The sequence below is a fragment of the Brachycentrus maculatus genome, unplaced genomic scaffold (genome assembly GCF_059751285.1).
Source record: "Brachycentrus maculatus isolate JH-2025_06_01 unplaced genomic scaffold, ASM5975128v1 h1tg000436l, whole genome shotgun sequence".
In the NCBI taxonomy this organism is placed as follows: domain Eukaryota; kingdom Metazoa; phylum Arthropoda; class Insecta; order Trichoptera; family Brachycentridae; genus Brachycentrus; species Brachycentrus maculatus.
The window spans coordinates 315,001-339,228 of record NW_028281184.1 but is presented as its reverse complement, the minus strand read 5'-3'; the positions used below and the strand labels follow the sequence as shown (position 1 = coordinate 339,228).

Here is a 24,228-nt window from a genome sequence, read left to right as displayed (position 1 = left end):
TAATTTTGGTTGACTAGAAGATATTGCTTCTTAGCAATAAGTCCGCTAGTATATATTTATTTTGTTTTAAGAAAAATAATAAATAAATATTTCAGATTTTCTACAGACTGAATTTTGTTTTGGAGCCACAAATATGGTTGAAAATATTAATTATCATGTGATTTATATTAAAGGAACATTATGTCAATAGTTGCTATCAGTTAAGCCTTTATATAGAAAATCATATTTCCAATGAAGATGAGGAATTTAATATGACTTTACCCTTCAAAGACGACGTGAAAAGGTGTTGTGTAATAAGAATGTACGAGTTATTTATTTGAATAAAAGTAATAAGATTCTTTGTCAAGCTGTCATATTCAGTATGTGAATAAACGCGCCAAAACGACAATATTCCTCCCTCGCGAACGGGGGGTGAGTAATGCAGAACGGAAGTGCTAGAGATGGGACGTCTTCGCACACTGACCCGCTTCCGATTTATGTAAATAACGGTCTGCAATATCACGCCGATACACAATAATATCGACGGGTGCCGAGGCTTTGAGGATCTCACATCCCTACGTGCTGCCTCAGGCTACATGGCATATAATAAAAGTATCACATAAGGGGCTAGTCGCACGATCGATTCGATTCGGATTCTCATGTTTTTCAAAATATTTTAAAATTAAAAAAAAATGCTATTTGTTAAACTTAACTATGATTATGTTTAAAAAAAATTAAAATTAGTCATTTGACGCTCATTTTTGTGTTCAATGAGTTGGTACTTTTAGGTGATATTGATATAATCGTGCAAATAGGTACTATACTATGTGGTCAGATTCTCAATGTTTAACAAACTTAATAGTAACCTATTCGGTGTACGATAATTTATGGACTTTTTAGTAAAACAGTCATAAATTAATTAAATGAATATCTAGCTAATTTTCTTTGTTGGCTTTTGAGACATAACATCCCTACACATCTTTGTTTTTATTTCTGCTACTAGCTTTCCAAATACATAATAAAATACAATTATTAAAAAAATTCTAGTCATTCTTTTATAATTGATTTGAAATTATACTTATTGTGACTAGAAATCTATAATATCACATTGAATGTAAATAAAAGTGTATTTAATTTCATTCATTATATTAATCAAAAAAATGACAACGAAATCAATTTGATGGATCAAAATTTCACTTATTGTAATTATGAGATAAGGAAATTAAGACGATAGGACTTACACCATCAGAATTAATGTCATGAATACGATCGCATGCTCCGTCAATATTTCAGTGTCAGCGCTCGTGCAATGGGACCCTAAAGACTTCTAGTTTAAAAGCTTGGCAGTGTCAAGAGGCGATTTCATGTTTAGTGGAAACGAAATAGTTCAAACAGATTGGATGGCTGCAACATTGCGATTTCCTTACGATACGTGTTTTCCACCTTACGTTGTTTTGTAAATCGAACAGTCCAATTTTCTATAGAGTGCATTCTTCCATATTGCCTATGTTGTGCTCAAGGGACTCCTTATGTCTTTAAATAAATATATGTACTCATATTTATACTAAAATGTAAACAAAACTGGAAAAAAGTGCCTTTTTAATACTCAAACTTGATTATGTTACCAATTTTTTTCACAACTTCCTTTCGTTTCTTTCATTTGTTAAGTTTTGCTCTAAAATAAGAGACTTTGCTGGTTATTCATTTAAAAAAAAGTTCTGGAGCTAAAATAAAATATGCTAGTGGAATCGAATGAATCAAGCAGTGTATGAATCCTGCATACTGCCCGTGAACACATATGTACGAGAGACTATGGCTTTGACAAAGAGAAATGCAGAGAAACTCAAGTGCACACATCGTTCCATGGAAAGACCCGTGCTTGGTTTAAGTCTGATAGATAAAATAAAAAATGAAGATGCTAGGAAAAGAACCAAAGTAGAGGACATTATGGATCGCGAGGCAAAACTCAAATGGCAATCAATGGGCAGGATATATTACAAGACAGGACTCCATAAGATGGACCCCGAGAATTTTACGATCCAGGCATCAAAAGACCCAAAAAGAGATGGTTCAATGACATAGGCGCTATGGGGGGTAAAATCTAGCTGCAATCAGCAACCGACTGGATGAAATGGAAAAAAGGGGAAGAAGCGTATATCCAGCATATAGGACAGAGGGCTCATGAAGAAGAATAAGAAGTGGAATCGAGCCCGTGACATCCATCACGGTGCCTAAACGCTCTAACAACTACTCTGCGGAGGAGATCATATTAATGATTTTTTTCTGTCACTTGATTTACGACCCTTAAAATACCTCACTTTCAACCAACATATAAAAAAGGTAATTTTAAATACAATTTAATCTTTATTTCATAGCTCAAAAATACCTTCCATTTTAGAAGACTCGTTTAAAAGCAACACAAATAAATAAAACCATTTTACGTCCACCCCAAGTTTACATTTTATCACATAATAATCTGTCAACATTATGATTATATACGTGAATTATTGTTTTTAATATGAGGTTATTTACATCTACGTCGATTGTATGAAAGCTATTCATTAAACGGAATGAAAATAGCTGGGAATTAAGTTTAATTGTTACCTGTTTAAGGTAGAATGTAATATTATGGTAGGGAGGCATTCCGGAATGCAATAAAGAGGAATTAAAAGTGGAGTATAATAAGGAGCGTTGGTTAAATAGGTCACATACCAGAGGAAGGGTGACTTTGCCATATATAACGTAAGTACAGAGTACAAATACGTGATACATAGGTACAAGTTTGCGAGTGGTAAGTTTAATGTTAAGCAAGAAAACTATTAATAAAATAATAATAATGTTTTACACAGATACATCATAATTAATTAACATTTTTACATACGTTCATCAGAATATAGCACTTGAATACGATTTAAGACGCCTGTCAACATTAATTCCTCGGAATTCTCCTGACCAATTACTTGAAAAATATACTTGCCGTTAAATTTTATGTAGCTTTTCAGTTCAGGTATATTATTTTATTTTGAAATCAATCACTACCTCAAAAATTTATATTTAAAGCCCAACATATGTTAAATCGCAACATGTTTTTCTTTCAATCCAGGTAATATTTTACGTAATTGATTTTTTCTTAAAACACCGTTTTTGTATTGAAATAATAAGTTTTCCTGATAAATAATTTTATGGTTTTGAAAAGAAAAGAGTTAAAAAATATAATTATATAAATATTTTTATAAATTTATTCTAAAAAATCAAAAAAATATCCAATAAGGGTTTTTTTTTAATCGATCGTGAACAGACGCGAGACCTCTCCGCTGGTCACCGGGCAAATGAAGTGACTTAACAAATACTGGGCCAATACTGGGTTATAAATATGTAAATGTATATATTTTTAGTTATGACGAATTCATCTAAATAACGCATGATAGAACCTACGTTGATTTCGACAGTTACATTATCTATCAGCGTTAATCAAGCAGCGAGCTTACATATCTCTCAATCTTACTTAACGTTACCTAAGCCAGGGTAATCTAACTCAACCTACACCAACCACCCCTACCCCTGGCTGGAGGGTAAGTAACTAAATTCAACCTCACCCAACTCCGTCTGGTTTAATCTTCATCTACCTCACCTCTTCAGGTTCGCAAAATATAGAAAATACGTATAGTATTGTATTACATTTTACTAAACATTTTCACAAAATTCAAATGGATTTTAGAGAGTGGAATTTAGGATACACTGACTTTGGGATTTACCCTTGAAAACAAAATCAAATCTCAAATTACATTTTGAAAAAAAATCTTTCAATTCCACGGTATTTAGTGAAAAAAAAAGATTTACCTTATAAATTATTTCATTAAATGATTTGGTATTAAATTTGTAGAATAACATGATTATTAAAATATAAAAAAATGCTTGTGTACGAGATAATTAAGAGACAATTATAAATGTAAACACCACTTGTTTCGAGAACTACAGATGTTCCATCGACAGGGGAATATTTTTGAAATTTGATAAAAAGGGTTAATTTTTTTGGTGAAATTAGTTAAAGGTGTAAGTTTTTAAACGTAAGTCGTTTATATCTAAAAAAATCAGTACTAAACAATTTTTTTATTTTCTGTCCACATAAAAATAACGTTGAAGTTTATTTATGAATTAGAAAAAATAATATAAGACTAAATAAGTGTTATAAAGATGTAAATTTTCAACAGATTCAAATTGGATATTGAGATTTATTAAAATTTTATTTTCATCTCAAAGGCCATTAATTCAACATATTTTTTTAATGATCAACGAAACGGGAAAGAGCTTCAAACGAAAATGAACGAATTAACCTGGAATCGGGTAAACAAACGAAACTGGAAAATTATAAATCACTGTTATGGATGATTTATTAGCCCCAATTCTGAATGGGCTATTGACCTGGTGTCGTAAAATTGATTTATTTACATATCCCATAAAAGTACCATTTGAGGAATGCTACAATGAATTAGGGACGTTTGTATTTCATTCAAATTCTCATTTTTTCATGGTAAATCGTTGTGAAAAAAAAGTGATTTGTTAATTTTGGGATATGTTGTTACAGAAGTAACTTGTCAACAATTAACACAATAAGTCCGTCTCTATAGTTTAGTGCTTACCGTGTTTAGCTACCATTCTGGAGGTAACGGGTTCGATTTGTAGAGGAGTTAAAATAAATAGGAATAAATAAAAGTTTTCTACTCCGCATAATAAATAAAAAGTGTACAATAAATTTAATGTTTTCCACTCTCATATATATTTAAAAAATATATGCTGTGTGGAAACTAATCTATGGTTTTAAATGTAAAATAATTTCAAAATATAATGGGTTAATTCAATATCATCATTTTTGATTTCATATTTACTTGGTAAATACCAGTGTTAAATTATACTTGCAAATGTCAATAAAAATAGATAGATATTATCACAACATGACTACGAATAAATTTTATTTATTATAAGTAGTTTGTATTAATTTTTAAAAATGATTGAATATCTCTATTTTAGGATGAACGTATTGAAAAACATGTTATTTGGAAACTAATGACATTAATAAAATATCAGCTTAAGTCCCATGAAACTATGATTTTAAAGCTTCTGTCATATGCAGCATATTCGAAAATTACTAGATCTTTAAAAAATGAAAATTTAAATAACATACAAAAGAATCTGAGCTTTCAATAAAAAGATTTTAAAACGTAAATTCAATTAGAATTTTGAATGAAAAAATCTTATCACAACGCGCTTCTGAATTATCTTATTTAACGTTCCGTGGAGTCTTATCAATGATCTCAATTCTTCGATTGAATCGTATTGAAATGTTTTTAATTAAATTTGCAGTAGCTCAAATTGCGGAATGGTTGGTGACAGGGTTTCTTGCGGAGCCACTGATTAGTGTCATAGATTCCGGAATCACTCTCCGTCACTCCGTCGCGACGTGACTTGCTTCCCCGAGCGCCGGGGCGCCGACGCCGGCGAGATGTCGAGATTTATGAAGAAAACTTCAGAGCAAACCACTGAAAACAAAATGGATTATTTTAATTTAAAATTAGATGAATTTTCTGATAACCGTAAAGAATATTAGACTTCTTTTTTAATAAAATATTTTTAATTAAAAATTAACTTCATTTTTAGTGTTTTCGTTGTTTGAAAACACCATTTTGAATTCAAATCTATTGTGACGCGTATTTTTACGCATTTTGCATCATTTTCAAATACCTAAAATGACACATTATGCATTGAAGTATGTGCCAGAATAGATTTGAGAAATAGTATTATTTCTCAAACCTTTAAAGTGATAATTAAAGTTTAAAAAAAAAAAAAAAATTTACAAAGCGACAGCCATATTTATAAAATGTATTTCTTCTTCTTTAAACCATTAACTTATAGTGTATAGGGCACTGCATTGTTTTGACAAGATATTATCTTGATAGATTATTGTATGAAGGTGAAGTGATCGATCAGTCCTACGTTTCTTGTAGTTGCCCAGAGTGATATTTAATGAATATGACCGAGTTGGAATTTTTAACGACCTATAATATTTTTAGTTTTTAAAAATCCTTTTATTTTTTTGACAATTTATGGCTTTCATATATTGAGATGTCAATAAAATTATTAATTATAATGTCATAATAATTTTCATTGTGAATTTAACTAATACGGTGAATAAAAAGTTGAAATAACGTATTTCGATATCATGTTACAAAGACGTTCTGATTTAACGTTACGACTTCATACATATGGTATGTAGTCATAAACATATATTGTGTGACTAACATGGATGTATTAACGCCGGCACCGGTTTTGTATAATGGCACAAACATGTTTTTAATACTAATGTGCCTACATAAACAATATTATAAGTGTTGCCATTCTGTGTAATACGGTTGGCTGAATAAAATTTCTACCGGGGTTAAAATACGAAATCACGCTCGGGTAGTTTTTTTTCTGTTTGGGACATTATTAGCATCAGCCCTGCCGGAGTGATAAGCGATTTCCAAACCGCCTGAACATCTGTTTCTACAGAAGATCTTGCCACTGGATGACTAGACAATTTTTAAGCCTTTTCAGAAAAACGTCGCAAATGAAAAAAATGAAAAAAAGGTAGTTATTTATGTTTAAAAATTGTGTAATTAAAATATTTTTTTAAAATCACTGTTAATATTTAATGTTCTACCGCTTCAAAGCTAACCGATTCTTTTTCTACACTGATAAGTACTATTATTATTAACTATGAGTATTAATCGGTCTTGAAAAAGGAGCGGTTAGCTTCGAAACCCGCCGACTTTATATTTATATAAATATATATATATATATATATATATATATATATATATATATATATATATATATATATATATATATATATATATATATATATATATATATATATATATATATATATATATATATATATATATATATATATATATATATATATATATATATATATATATATATATATATATATATATATATATATATATATATATATATATATATATATATATATATATATATATATATATATACATATATATATATATATATATATATATATACATATATATATATAAATATATATATATATATAAATATATATATATATATATATATATATATATATATATATATATATATATATATATATATATATATATATATATATATATATATATATATATATATATATATATATATATATATATATATATATATATATATATATATATATATATTAATAATTTCGTAATGCTTTCCTCTATTAGCTCTTCTTTTTGTTATGACATATATTTTGTAGAAAGCTTCATTATATTGGGAGATAATGGGTATGGAAAATTAAGATACATATGGAATCTAAACACATATTATTTTTCATTACCACAACATATTGTTCCTACTACTGAGAATTTGTAGAAATGAATGTCTTTTTGTGATTTTATTCATTATTGATTTCTCAAACAAAATATCTCGAAATTGATAAGGATGTACTGACATAAAAATATCACGTTGATTTAGATATCAAGGTAAAAAAGGTTTTCTTACATTATAAAATTGTCAGTTATGGTGTTTTTCTATTTAACAAACGTGGAAAAATATCTCGTCACTCTGAGTTCCTAATTCTTTCTGACGTTAAAGTAAAATAACACTTTTATTAATGTAATGTATATGTTTCATTCTCTGTACGAATCAGGTGTTACTTTCTTGTTTTTTCGTATCTTGGAGTAATCGATATCCATGCTGATATATTATTCCCTTTGTTTTCTTTGACGTCTTTGAACTAAGAACACAATTCAACCTTATACCTATTCAGACCTTTTAAAACATTTTTGTTCAACGCTGCTAAAGATATTACTGTTTTTTCTTTGATAATCTTTTATTTCTGTGCACATTAGATTAAACCTTATCGAATAATTTATTAATTAAAATTCTTCAGAATATACGCACATTGGCGTCTTTATTGCTAAAAAGCAATCGCTTTCAAACAACTAAAAACAGACTGGTGTTACTGGTCAAAGTTGTTATTCAATTATATTATAATTTATTTATTCATAATTATTACAATACACATTTTATTTTTTGAAGAGCGTCTCATTAGGAAGAACCCGTGACTAGACGTTCATTAACATAATTAATATTTTATTTTGAAATTACAAATATTACAACAAAAAATATAAAATAAAGTTATAAAAACTATTTATCATTAGAATCCATCAAACCTCCTCCCTTAGTTTTTCCCTCTCCCTCCTTCCTTAAACTCCCTTTTTCCTTTGCCCTCATCATTTTCATCTTTTGTTATTTATGTTTTTTTATATGTTTATTAGTAATTTATGTTTTTTTTTTATATTCAAGTACTATCTACCCTCTGATTGCAAACAGCTATATATAGTATCAAACGTTTTGATCAATATCACCAGTCTGTTTTTGGTTGGCTGGAAGATATAACTTATTAGCAATAAGCCCGCCAATTTACTTATTTATTTTCTGTACATGAAGTTTAAATAAAAAATAAAATAAAAACAAAACAAGAAAATACCTACATTTTTGGGTAATATATCCAAAATTAAAAATGCTATTGGATTGAGTTCTACTTTAATATACATATAATATATGACTTGTTTCGTTTTATTAAGACATTATCAAAAACTCAATAAGACGAAAATAAGACGTGTTTGATAATGTCTTAATAAGACGAAACGCGTCACATATTATCATATATATGTAAATAAAAGTCGAATTCAATGCAATTACCATGTTTAATTTTTGATATATTACCCAAAAATTTAAAATGGAATTCTACCAACTATCTGCAGTTACAATAAATAAAAAAAGTATAGTTTAGCACAGTGAAAAATTGTCAAGTATGCTACAAAAATAATATGTTAGCTAATTTTATTGAGGTGGGGTGATCTACTACAGACGACTCTTGTGTCCCATATAAAGAAGCCATTTTTTACATGTAAAGTTTGAATCATAAACATGTACAGTTGTTTGTAATTAGTGGGCTAGATGAGCGAGACGTCCACCAACCAATTCGTTTAAAATGCACAGCTCTTTTAGATACTTTAATAATAATAATAAAACCCTTATCCGCACCCCAATGGTGCATAGGGCACTGCGTCATATAAACGCAGAGTTATCTTGACCGTTTACACATGAAGGAAAGGTGATCAGTCCTCCGCTTCAGGTACCAGTCCGGGGTAATATTGAATAAATATTACAGTGAAAAAATCACTTATATTTATTTGACCCCCCCTGGGAATCGAACCCGGGACCTCCAGAACGGTAGCCGAGCGTGCTGACCATTACACTGCGGAGGCGGACAGATACTTTACTTTACTAATAGATACTTTAGAAAATAATTTTTTTATTTAGAGTCAATTTCAGGCATATTTTTTTAATCGAAATAATGTTCCAAAATCTAGAAAGTAAGACTACGTCAACCGACACAAACAAAGACAGTCTTTTTTTGTGTCGACTAACTAAATCAATTAAAAAATAAATTTATATTGTTTTACAGGGTTAAAATATCTCAGTGAACTATGGAAAAACGCTACAATCCCTTTCATAAGGATGGTTATCCGCAATGATTTTTAATGCATTTACGTTTTAAAAAGACTTTTATTTTTATTACTTTTTGTTAAAAGAAAAAGCTTATTATTATCCATTAATAAACTAATGATTTCCTAAGTACAAAACAAAGTTTTATAGTAAATATTTGAAACGACCGAAGTTGAATCGTGAAAAAATATTTTTTTTACGACTTAGTAAGGGAAAAAATCTTCTCAACAATTTATGAGGCTTCTTAAGTACTACGGGCTTACGTCAAAGGTCAAGCAAAACGTAAGAATTGGGCTGCGTGTTCCGTGTTTCCCCTATTTTAGCATTCTTCAACGAACGCCGTAAATGCTGTGAAACATAAAACAGCGCGCGATGAGTTAGGATCGCGTTGGAAAGAATTAACCTTTTACGTAACTAGAGCACTATTTATTTTAAACCTACTTGCCATCACGCCGCTTTCCGCGGGGGTAGGCAGTGAAAATATAATGCCACACCAATCTGTATTTGCAAACAATCTTCTCCTCTTTGAGAATCATGCATCTCCTCATACACTTCTTCTTATTCTAACCCTTATCTGCACCCAATGAAGCATAGGGCAATGCATCGTATTGAATCAGTATTATTTTGATGGATACTCACATGAATGAAAGGTGATCACTCTTGCGCTTGAGGAACCAGTAATATTAAATACACACACCGATAATTCTGACTCCTGACTTGTATAAGAAAATCTACATTCGCCTTATCAATTTTTTTACTGTTCTTTCTTCGCTGATTTGATTAACATGGTCAAACCATCTGTCACACATTTCATAATATTATTCTATTTTTGATTGAGTAATAAATCATTATTCCGCTTCCGTAGTGTTATGGTTAGCGCATTCAGCTTCCATGCTGCATCATTTTCAAACACTAAAAACTCCGAAAATGTTGTGGAATGCATCGATGTCACGGTAGATTTTAGAAAATGTGGTTTTTACTAATTTAAGTACAAATTGAAAATGTATAAATATTATCACAAAGTGACTGCCGAATCAATTAATGGAATTTTGAAAAATTAAGTATTTACAGTTCATGTATGCACAAAATAGTACACACGAGTGTGTTAAGTATTTTTAAGTATGATATTCATATTTATACATTTATAGTGTGTGATACAAATACGAATAAGCCATTTCTCCCATAATAGTATTAATAACATTTAGTTTTGAAAAAAAAAACGAGTAAACATATTGTAAATTTTTAAAATATGACCGCCATTCCTCCATATTTTGTGTATTTTATGAGTCAAAAAAGGTATCAAAAAAGATTTTCGGTAGTATTTTCCGAACTATTTTACTCATTTCAGAATATAAAGATAAATAAAATGTTTAAAATGTTACTGAAGAATTTCATCACGGAATTTGATCCACTCAATTACGAGTGATTTACTCGAATCTCTAATTTCTCGTACATTCGCTCCACTTTGTATTTCTAAAGTCCAATATAAGAGCTGGGATGGGTATTTTTACTTAACATTCTGCATTTAATTCGTCGAGATTGCCAAACACGGTCAGTGACAAGATGAATAAATTCACTCTTCGTTTCCATTTGGCTGATAAAGATTTCACAGAATCTCTTTGAGACTCTCTGGAACGAACAGTCTTTTGTTGGGAGGGTTGATATCAGTTGAAATTTAAAATACAGAGAAGCCCTACGGAGAATTCTCTAATACGGGACGTAAATAAGGGACAGATCGATAATTGGGGAAGTAATACTAATATACATTTTTTTACTAACTGTCCATCACGCCGCTTCTCCGTAGGGGTGGGTAGAGAGAATAGAGCGCCAGGCTTTACCATCTTACCTTTAGTCAAGCCTATGGTAGGAAGGCTTTGTGGGTTATTTGTTTAAATATAATATTTTTACACAAATAGAGGTCGGTAGGGTTATGTTGTGATCCCGTGGTTAGTGTCGCGGATTCCAATTCAGAATTTTTAGGTTCAAGCCAACTCAAAAAAAAACTTGATATCTGCTTTTAACAACAAGCTACTCAGGCCTACTAAAAATGTGTTAAATTGAATTTATATGTACCAGGATATATATAAATATATATATATCCTGATACATATAAATTCAATTCATATTCTAATATATATATATATATATATATATATATATATATATATATATAAACATATATATATATATATTTACATATATATATATATATATATGAATATACATACAAATATATATGTGTATATATACATGAAAATGCTCTCCGTTAATAGAATTTTTTATATTGCGTGACAGATGGCGCTGCCATTGTGATAAAAGCTTTTTAAAAACAAACATCTTTCAACAAAAAAAAACCTTTGATTTAAGATTTAAAATAAATGAACATTTTTTTTAGATTTTTATAGATTAAACGAATTCGTCTCAAATCTTGTTATGTGTTTAATAAGTTTTAAAAGGTGGGTTAAAATTTGTATCCTGCACCCTTCTCAGCGCGAGCACCTGAAGCCTCGCTCTGCCGGAAACATTACATTAACATAATGACATTAGCCATGTTACGCCAAAACGAATGCACAATTTCTAGATGAATTTAATCTGACGTTAAGCCTCCGGCCATGTTAAAATACGGACCGGATCGGATTATCAAGATGGTTGCTGTTATTTTGCACGAAAGTATTTCTTTTAAATTTTGTTAACGTAATTTGATGGTATTTAAAATCTTACGATTTCATGATGTGAAAAAAATATGAAAGTTTATTTTGTGGCTGAATCTATTCATATTTAAAAAATAAATACATTTTCATTGCCCCAAAATCATAATATTCCTAAAGTAAATTACTTATTTCTTTGAAATTTTGTTGACAATATTACATTAAAATACGTTTTTTTATTCATATCATGTGATGAGTATTTAATTACCTATTCATTTTGGAAAACAATTCTCTTCCGCTATGGCAGCGCCATCTGTTGCCGTCAACAGCAACATTCTTTACGGCTGCTATGATTTTCAATATTTTAGATTGCATTGTTGTTTCATAGATTTTTTTATTATTTTATTATTTTCATAACTCATAGGCATTGTTAAATTTAACATATTAGAATTCTGATTTCTGTTTTTATTATTTTCCATCAAACCAGAATGAGCCACAGAGCAAAACGTAGTTGTGTACAGATAGTTAAAACATAAAGGTTTATCTCATTTGATATTTTATAGATCGTCATTGTACTGTAGTGGCAAGCACATATATGCAGCTCAAAACAAGCTAAAATAGTTCGACATACATGTAGGATGATAAATAAGAAAAAATACACGTACCTGATGATGGAACGGTTATTATGAAACCGGTATAAATGAAATTGTGTTTTTGAATGTTATTACACAAAGCGAACGATGAATGATAAGGAGAATATTATATTTATTACCATCCCACAAGTTAACAATACTTTTAATGTACATATTAAAAACGCTATCGACTTACGAAAATTTGCATTTAAAATATGCAATACTAAAATATTATTTTAGTTTTATGAGTTTACTTAAGTCCAGATATTTAAGTAATAAAATTAAGTTCTGCTTAGTATTAATCAGCAATCTGTACAATGTTCATACAAGCTTAATTATCCGGTTTATTTTTAATCGAACGACGATAATCTGTTACAAGCACGAACTGAGCCATATACTTTTATTGGTTGTAAACTTCAGCTCCGAGAATCATGGCTTCTCGTATGAAAGTAATCAAAAGTGAGAGTTCGCTATTACTCCAAATCCGTTTCTTATAAAGGCTTAGATTACGTCTATTTACCTGTTAGGCTCAACGGATATACTAAACTTTACGGTCAGGCTTTTTCTCTTTAAGTTGGTAAACATGTACGTGAGCTCTTCGGCCGGCACTTAAACTGAAGTCACGAACCTCCATTTTCGGCGAATCGCGTAGAAAGGGTTGATTTTGGCTAAAACCCTCTGATGACCGCATTGTATCTATTAGATATATAAGTTTTTTTTTCACGACAATATTGCTCTTTACCCTTCCTTCCGTCTTCTAGCAAGTATTTCTATTATTAAATTAGGAAGTCTAAAAGGACGAGAATTAGATATTTTTTGTTAAAATATCGATGCAAATAAAATTAATATCAAACGATTTGTAATGTTTTTTTTGTGAATTATCACTTCTTAGCTCTGTATGTACTCTGCAAAATATAAATCACATTCGCATTCGAGGACTTAAACATTAAATAGACTTTTAAAGCAACATTTTACGTAAGTCCGAATACCATGTTTTCATAAATCTGGGTTTTCTTCACATAGGAGGTATTTTTACATATTTGACATATTTGACATATTTCTTTTTTTTTTTAAAAAAAGAGAAATATTTGTGTTTTTAATTTCAATATCATACTATTTCAGTGAGCCTAAGCTCATTATTAAAAATACATATCAAATTGTGGTAGAGTGGATTCGAACCAAGAAATTATGACTTAAGAGTCCGCGACACTATGCACGGGACCACAACCCGACACTGAGATATATAAAGAAGAATATGGAAGTCTTGGCATTTACAGGGCTTCTGACAAATCATAGGCTAGTATAGTGATCACTTTACACACGCGAAACTTTCACCATTCTACCCATGATTGACAACCAAACTACTGAAATATTTGGATCTCCTACATATATCATTAATGTCGTGACATGTGCCATGTAAAAAAAAAAAACAAACTTATCTTGTGAAAACTAGATTTCACAGCCAACTTGTTTAGCAATATTGTTCAAAGGATCTTTTTTGTTAAAATTAGTAAATACTGAATACTTAAACGTGGACTATATTATATTGGTATGTGCGAGAAAAACAATTTACTAGACATTTTGAGTAAGTTTATTCAATTAAAAGTGAATTTATTTTTTATTTTAATATCTTAGCTAAGTAAGTATTTATTTTATTTATTGTTTCGGCAATAACTTTGTGGTAAGACATGTTACAATGATTAAAGAAAACACTTGTTTTTTACCACTTGAGTTTTATTATAGACAACATGTCTCAGAAGTTAAACTTCCATCATTCAGGTCTGTATAATAATGAGTTATTATACAGACCTGAATGATGGAAGTTTATCTTCTGAAACATGTAGTCTATATTAAACTCAAGTGGTAAAAAACAAGTGTTTTCTTTAATCAAAGTAAGTATTTACATTATTTTGAGTATGTCCAAATACTTGTTTACAAATCTGGATTTTTTACAATTAAAGGAGTTATTTTTCAAATTATTTTTGACATCTCATCAAGATGAAGAAGAATATGGAATATGGTTGTCAGCCCCGTAAATGCCCAGACTTCCATATTCTTCTTCATATTTGGTGAGGTGTCAAAAAATAACACAAGGAAGTATTATTTGAATATCTTAATTAAGTTAAAATTAAATGTAAGGATTGAAATATTGCTCCGAGACACACTGAGTCGTCTCTTGTCTTATTCGGTATCGCTTACAACAGAGGGTTAAGGCCTATTTATACTGTCACAATATATTTCTTAAAGGATAAACATTATCTCATTAAGCTTGTCTGCGCTTTTTTTGTTAACAAATTTAGTTGAGAAACTTGGAGAGAAAATTTATTACATTCTTTTGTTGGTTAATAGATCTCTCTGCGGTTTGGTGTGGGATTTATATAACGTAGCGATCGTAAATTCAAAATCCGGTCGGCAAATGGATTTTAGTGTATCCCGAAAGAAACGTGTTTTTTCCTCGAAAATTTAAATATTTCGTTTCGATTTAACCCCTCTGTGCCAAAATACCACTTTATTAAACAAAAATAGTCAAACTTTTTTACAGTCGTCAATATGACGAGAGGTTTGTTTTGGTTTATATTTTTATATTTATATATATACATATATATATATATATATATATATATATATATATATATATATATATATATATATATATATATATATATATATATATATATATATATATATATATATATATATATATATATAAATATATATATATATATATATATATATATATATATATATATATATAATATATATATATATATATATATATATATATATGTATATATATATATATATATATATATATATATATATATATATATATATATATATATATATATATATATATATATATATATATATATATATATATATATACATATATATATATTCTCGTATCCCACGCGAGCTCTGAGTTTTTGGGTTCAAATCCACTTTACTACAATTCGATAACAATTTTTAAAATAAATCGCTAGTATTACGATAAAAATTAATTATTTGTGTATACTCGTACATGAATGCCTTATTGAAATTTCAATAAATATTTTCTAATAACGTTAAACATAAAAGTGTCCAAAAATGCAAAACGAGCGAAGTATAACATTTTTTGAATTGCATTAAAACGCTTCTCGTAAAATATTAAAATCAATTTCTGGCATAAAAAACGATATTTATGTAAATTTGTAAGACAAGCGAAAGTTGAAAGGTTGGAGGCATCAGAATTCAGGAACTTATGTTACCCTCCCCTCATCCCCTAGCTAGTCCCATGACATTAATTTTCCTTGCATGAAGTTACATTTATCCTGGGGGTAAATTTTTCCCGCGCGAAATTACGAACAGGAAAATGGAGTGTAATTTATCTGCAAATTAAATCGCGTTCCGCTGAAATGAAGACAATTTTGACCCTCAAATTCGCAAAAATTGTTTCCGATACACTGACCACAAATTCTAGATACTACTTGCCATTTGGAATAAAAATATACGCATACATCCGTGAGAGCGTCTTATCCAGATGAGATTAAAAATATTTTATCTTAATTTTCAACTTGTTCACAGACAGATACTTTTTTAGAAAAATATAGAAATTGATAGTTTTGAGTATTATTCTTTAAAAAAATATTTAAAAAAAATTATAAAAAGTTTTCCTAAAATTAAATCGTTTTTGAGTCACGAGATACATTAAGTTGAATTCATTATTTTGAAAAAAAAAATTGGATCAATAAAATAAAGATTTTCTTCACCTAGATAATCATCTTCAGTAGTTTCAGGAACTTCTTCAATAGCACCAGGATCATTTTAAGATTTAATGTAAATATCATCACCAGAAACGTGAGCACCTTCATACAACACAACCAGAATGAAAATCGTCTTTAGCAAGATAGTCGTCTTCAAGGCAGCAATATCAAAAGCATCTTAAGCATTAATGTCATTTTTATTTATATTTATATTTTATACAACAAACCTTTGAAAATTTTTTTGATTAAATTCAAATGTTTTTTTTTACTAAAAAAGAGACAACCGTGAAAAATTTATAAAATGTTTATAAATTCTGTCAAAATAAATTTGAATGTATCACACTGCTAAAAGTCATGATTTTCTATTTCTTGGGTGATTTAAAATATATTATTTAATACTCCAAGCATGTCATAAACACAGTTTAAATATGTCTTTTTGATTAAAACACAAAAATATCTTAATTTTCTGAATTTAATAAAAAATGTTAGTTATTTTTATATCAATATATTTGTTTGTATTTGTATGTGATAAAAATATAATAAAATATTATTTCTGATATAATATTATGGCTAACACTACGGACTGCCAAGGATACAAGGATATAGGATTCAAATGACTTCCAAAGCGTATCAAATCACATAGCTAACATGGCATAACTTAGCGCTCTGTAAATATCAATATAATAAAAAGATTCCCTCGGAACGAATCCGGCATTCATCGGTGATTTCGTGTATCGATTTGATATTAATCAAAACGAATACCGCCAGACTACAGCAGGGTAAATAAAAGAAATGAGTTTATATTTTCTGTGCAAATGTGCGGGAAATACTAATGATATTTACCCTTTCCAAATAAACATTTACCCCCTCATTGATGGACGATCGATTCTGCGACATTAGCTACCGTGTGGAGCAATCAATTTGCCATGGGAAACTGTCACGGAGAACGGCAAAAAGCGAGGCGGTGCAGTAAAAAGTTTTATCATCATTAATATCCTTTTAAAAGAGCCCACGAAGCTAATTCATCTTTCTACGTAGGTCTCCGAATGTAGGTAATTTGGTCGTATCAACGGGGATATATTTGTTAAATTGGTCTTTGAGAATGTACAATCAATAAATGTTGTTGTCTTAGCCTAAGACACTTACGTAAGGTTGAACCCTCAAACTCGAGTGTTAATTAAAATTAAAACGGTCTTTTGCTTGTATTTTTAATCCATGGATTGATTTTTAATATATAAATAAAACACCTGTATAAAACCATTTTTGAGTTTATTGGTGTGACACAAATATGTGTGGTACAACTATTTTTGAGAGCTACAGACATTCTCATGATCAAGTGAAAATACATTAATTTATATTTTCACGTGCTGATGAGAACGTTTGTAATTTTCAATACTATTGATTAGATTTTTACTCAAATGAGGTCTTATTAAGATTGTTTGATATTTTTGTTTAAATTATCATTTTATTCCATAAAGTAAATGCCAAAGCAAGGAGTAACGTGAGTTTTAATAAAACAAAATTATTTCAAACTTATGCATAACCTATCATTCTGATGATGATGACAATAGTTAAAGAGCTCTCATTTTAATGTGTTATGCGATGTATAAATAATGGTTAAGTAGAGTTTTGTTTGTGTATTTAAAAATAAGATCATTACATGCATTTGATTATGACTTACATGTTTATTTTTAGAAAGTATATTAATACTTACATTATGAAATTTTAATGTTTATTATTAAAATTAATTTTCGTGCTAAACGAACAATAAACAATTGAAGAATATTTTAACTTTCATGAATTAAAGTTAGATTTGACATGAATTGATTTTTTTTGGAGAGAAATACATCACTTGGAAAGATTTTTTACCAAACATAATAAACTATTTAATTTCAAGAAAAAAATGGATATTTAAAAATTCCTGTAATAAAATAACGGCGAGCAAAAATAAAAATTTTTTAAACTTTTTTCTTTCATAACTAACGAACGTTATTTAAAATTATAAAAACAAGATATTTTCCAAGAATTTGTAACAAGCTAAGTTTTTATCTTATATCAACAACAAGTGTATTTAAATTATAATCTTTATTAAAAACAGCAAGATTAAAGAAATAACTAACATTTTTCGCATTACATGAAAATAAAAGCAACATAAAGGCACTTTGATGTATGAGATAATAATTTCATTATGAACTCATAATTTTTTTACCATATTAAATAAACGTACAATATTGTTATTTTTGAGAAAGTTTTAAAAATTAAATTATAACAACATTTATAAAATACAACTTAATAGACTCAAAAAATCTGTGTTTGATTTAAAAATTAATAATAAGTTAAAATGAAGTTCCACAAATTATACGCCAAATCATTTAATAAATAAATATCAAAGAATGGTGTTCATCGCGTTATTTAATCAAATAAAACTAGTAAAGCATTATTTTAACTAAATCAGTCAAGGATTAATTAATTTACGTACGTACTTGAAATTATTATCAAGTATTTGTAAATTAATTGATTCATATTGAATAATATTTATCAATTTTAAATTAAATTTTTACTTGATATATACCACTTTAGGCACCTCGTGCTTGTGTTATTGTGCGGGAAACCAGAGCAGGATATTTAAAAGAAATGCGTACTTACAGTTTGTTTATTGAATAAATTTTTACACTTTGATTACGATTTGATATTAACTTATTATAAATTTATCTAATTGATTATTGAACTTTAAATTAAATATGAAGCTAAAATATACGTCTTTTAGCACCCAAGCGATAGCAGGCGATTCTCGCTGGTGCGCTCCGGTTGGCTGCTTTTGTTGAATCCGTTCGGATTGCCAACTTGATAGTAGCAGTAGCTCAGTGTTGTCAACCTGACAGTAGTAGCTACCCGCGTACACCACTTTTTAGACCAAATGCCACCTATATAATGCTCGTTTCGCTCCTTTTCCCTTATACGGTTGTGAAACATAGTAACTTACGAGGACCCAGAGCAGTCGTATACATTGCTTTGAGAATAGATGTCTGCGAATAATTTTAGGCGTGCTGTGGTATGAATTTGAGAGGACTGAGAATTTCGTTAAGAAAAGGTGATTTAGTTGGTTAGACCATTTACTTGTCATGATATCTGAGACTCTTAATTAAGCTTGTCTTTTTTACAAGGTATCAAGTTTTCACCACTACTAACAATTCTTCGGTAGTTCTATTCTAAAGACGCAAGGATGCTGGCAGCCAACAAAAGACCCTGTAGCCAGTTTATGAACTCCATTTATCAACATTGGGAGCGGAAATGAATGAAGAAGAATGTACCACTTCAAAAATTTATACATTGTGTTTATCTTATGCAATGTTTGATAATGATGTTAAATTAATGAAGCTCGTTTCGCAATATATTCTGAAAAGTTGCGATTTTATGTTAGAATTAGAAATAACAATATCGAATAACAAACAAAAAAATTGCAAAATAACATTTCTTCACACAAATTAAATTCGTTAAGAGCGTCGTTTGCTCTCTCGGTCATCTTTGGTTCCGGAACCACTTAGTATTTTCATCCCTTCCTTCGGCTCCATTAACCCTAATCCTTCCACATCTCCAAGGGAATATTACATTAAGATGAGTCCTTCAAGATACTTTGAATAAGACAGCTCTTGTGTACCTACGTCTTACTCAAATTAGACAGGCTTCATAATGAAATAAGATTTAATACACTTTACACTAGTATTTACGTAAGCCGTTACAAATTTAATTTTGCTGGAAAACTCCGTAAGCTTATACTGAGTCTCAAAAACTCAGCTTAATATGAACTGAAAGGTTGAGGAGTTTATAAAAATGCCAAGTTATCGAAAATGTAGTTAAAAAATGACAAGTTCGAAATTTCCCTCGCAAAATGGGGTACTGTAGATACTAGCATGTATTGTTTACTTCAGAATTAAACAGAGAATAAATTGCACAAATACCATAATACTGTTCAAAGGAAAAGAACGTTATTCATTCACGATATTTTAATTATTAGACTTAACAATATGAAAATGAAAATTAATTAGTCGGTGTAGTTGAGAAGACGTCCTACTGCAAAACTGGCGTCGTGGATTCGATTCCCTCCAATTGCACTCTGAATCCAAGAAAGATTTACTTTCAATCGGTTTGGTGTATGCAGAGTATTTTTCTCATTTTTCTTCTCTATTCTACTATCCTACCTGCAGAAAAGCCTCTAAGAGTTGGGACTTTACGGGTTATTCCTTAAAAAATACAAATTGTATTATAATTTACCTGATATGACAGAACTCAGAAAAATGCTTCATAAACCATAAAACTGCCTATTATGAAAATTCAACTGCTGATTTTGCAGAAACTGGGGTGAGCTGAGTTTTCAAGACTTAAATGTAATATTTTGAAGTCTAAAGAATTAGCTCTGAGACTCTTTATACTTCTATTTAACTATTATTCTTTTCCTTATCTTAAATAAATGATGCAATCAAAAATATTTACTTGTACTGAAATTTCCACTTTATTAACACTTCCACTTCATTTACCCCGTTTTAATGAGACCCAAGAATCCAATCAGTATTGCTTTCGTCTTTAGTTTGGCAAGGTATTCAATAACAACGGGCTTTTTAATGTCGACACAACTCAAAAATTATAGTTACTTAATGGGACTTGTAAATGTCAACTCATATTTACTCGACAATTTTCATACGTTTTACCCTATATTAGGCCATTAGTTAATGTATAATTGCTTGGTTTTATATACAATCAATCTTCTACCGATTATGCATATGTACATTTTTAAATATTTTAAAATAATTTACCGATTATTTTTCAGTTTTTAGTCCTCCATTAAGCATTTTTGTAAAAAAAAATCTAAATTTATGGGAAATACTCGGCAGTGGATATTTGTAGTGGTGCATGTAGCTAACATCCTTGGAATATCGGGTTGAATGCCTAGTGGGGTCAAAAGTGATATTTTACTCCACTATTTTAACATCTCAATAAAGATAATAGAAGTCTGAGTATGTTATAAGTGTATAAAGTATTCACTTAAACTACGTATAAACTTACTACGTATACACTTAAACTATTAATAACAAAACTTTCATTATCTTCGTCATATATATTAAGATGACCCCTAAATGGAGAAACTCAGAATTGTTAGCAATGATTTGAATACGCTCAAAGTATTGTGATTCTAATGCTTATTGAACAAATACCCGAAGTACAGGGTTTAAGATAACAATAAACGATACAGCGCCCAATGCATTGTATTCGATTGAATATATATGCATATATATATTTACACATATAAAATGTCACAGTTAGATACGTTTAAAAAATGGAAACAAAGAGAAGTACAAAAAATGTCTTGTTTTTTAATGTCCTTGCAGGGGTAGGTAAGGGGTTGGTGATTGCTCTTAAATACTAAGGGTACGCAGACACGGAGATATTCTTTGTTATCTGTGACAATAGTGCTTCCGCGTCACACCTCAGGTATCAAAAACAAAGAGATTTTTTCTTATTCATGGGCAAAATGATCGCTGTTCTTTTTTTTTCGTAACAAGGGCTGGAAAATCCAAACGCCTTGAAACGTAAAAGAATATTGACTTAATTTTTTCTCAGGACTAGACACAGATTTTTCCACCTTGAACTCCTGTAAATAAATAAATAATTTTATGTATTGTATGGTGTTTTTTTTTTTAATCTCACCCTTTTTTTCAGAAAATAATTGTTTTGTTCATTATTTCAAATGAAAAATTACTTAGTTAATACCACCATTTCTTTAAATTTATTGATAGACCTGTTTTACATTTTCAAAAACCGTAAATGAAATCCATTTTTTTATTTGTGAGTTGTGTCTTTCGGACGTTGAAGGATAAAAAGCGGGTTGGAGATGTTTGTTATTATTTTTTGTACTTGGCGGGAATCAAACCCATGACGCCAGTTATGCAGTCAAGCGTCTACTCAACTACGCCACGGCGCCTGTCAACTGTTTGTTAATTATTTTCATTAGATTATCGAAACAATTATACTTATAAAAATAAGGAAAGTGGCTTGTGTTATGTTAAAATGATCATTTTACTGTTGAAGATGTATGCTATTAACGTGTTTGCGGTGAATATATTAATTATTATTCATAACGATCTTTTTATGAAAGTTCAAGTGGAGAGTTTTGTGTTCATGCAACCGCTTATATGAAATTAAGACTTGAGGTAAATTCACTGGCATGGCATGGATATTAAATCTGATGCATATTTTCCGCAGATAAGGCTAAATTATTACGCAAACTTCCCTTTAGTAGTCGACAACGCTCGGGTATTCCTGCATTGGGGAACAACTACACGGTGTTGCAAAACTAATTTACGTTTATAATTTTTTTGAATATGAAATATTTTAGTATTTCTTCTAATTCGTGATGTAATAACTTTTGTTTTTTTTCTTTTTCCTCATTTTTTTGTATGACAATGTTAGAAATGTTAGTATATAACCGCTGATCGAGATTTTAATCTACCGGTTTCGAGACGTTTACGTCTCTTCGTCAGGACAATCATAACACCAGCATGCAAACAATAATACTACTAAGGAACAAGTATTTTACAAAAAGGCTCGTTTCTTAACCCCCCTCCTCTCTTTTTATTACCCTACCAACGTCTATATATAAACCTGAATAATTTTTTTCTCGTTAGATTTATTATTCACCTGTAGATGAAAGCATTTGTAGTTTTCGAAACTAGTCATGTGTAATGAAATAAAACCCATAAAGTGGTTAATTTTTTGAAAATAATCACTAACAACTACTCTATTTTATATTCGAATGCAACGTTGTGTCAAAAATATAGGTGACTTTATGAGATTTAAGATTTTTTAAAAGCAAATATTTAGATTTTTATGTAAAAAGATTTGTCTGCGTGTTTGTTTTGTATTTTTCTTCCCTACCTTCCTTATCATTTGCCAGCTTTATTCTTCACATTCATACATTAGGGATGAAGCCACGACTTTGTTGTAGAGTTTTTGCTAATCGATTTTTATTTGCTTTATCTGATTTCAGTGTACCATTCAATCATTTCCCGGTATTCGGTCTTCTTCTGCTTCTATTACTAACCATATTCGCCTCATAAATTTGTTTTACTAACCTTTAATTATTTGATTAATAATATAAAATAATTTGATATAATATATCTCGCATCATTATAGTTACGCAAGAAAAAATCATTTTGATCCGATGGGCCAAGAGATCCCTTAGTAATTAAGCTAGGCTCTAAGTTGACAGTTTATGACCCCTTTCCGTTCTTGGTTGACCCAGAACAGCACTGAAGTCAGTTCTATAATCCGCATAGATACAATATGTATGGCCGGGTGGGCCGTAACATGTAACATCACAAATGAAGTAATGTACGGCAAGGGAGTGGTACCTTGTGACGGACGACACTGTTCAAATGTTACCCATAGCCGGCCAGTAGTTAGGGGTTAACTTGGATCAAGTTGGCGTTGTATATTGCTTGTTTTGTGGTCGAAGGGAGAATTATATTCCTATTAATTACGTTAGAATATTTATTGATTTTGAGAACATCTTTGTTTCGAATCGAGTAAACGAAATCTTTGGTTCAAGGTAAAATATATCATATTCTCCAGGAATAGTAAACAGAACCA

General features: G+C 29.7%; 1 protein-coding gene across 1 annotated transcript in view; it reads right to left on the bottom strand.

The window, feature by feature from the left end:
- Positions 1-5,412: 5,412 nt before the first annotated feature.
- The window catches only part of LOC148302603 (uncharacterized), a 42,359-nt gene continuing 23,543 nt past the window's right edge, over positions 5,413-24,228 (bottom strand). Inside the window, exon 3 of the mRNA XM_088271352.1 lies at positions 5,413-5,516. Within this exon, the coding sequence (XP_088127478.1) occupies positions 5,413-5,516 (104 nt within the window). The remainder of the gene's footprint in view (positions 5,517-24,228) is intronic.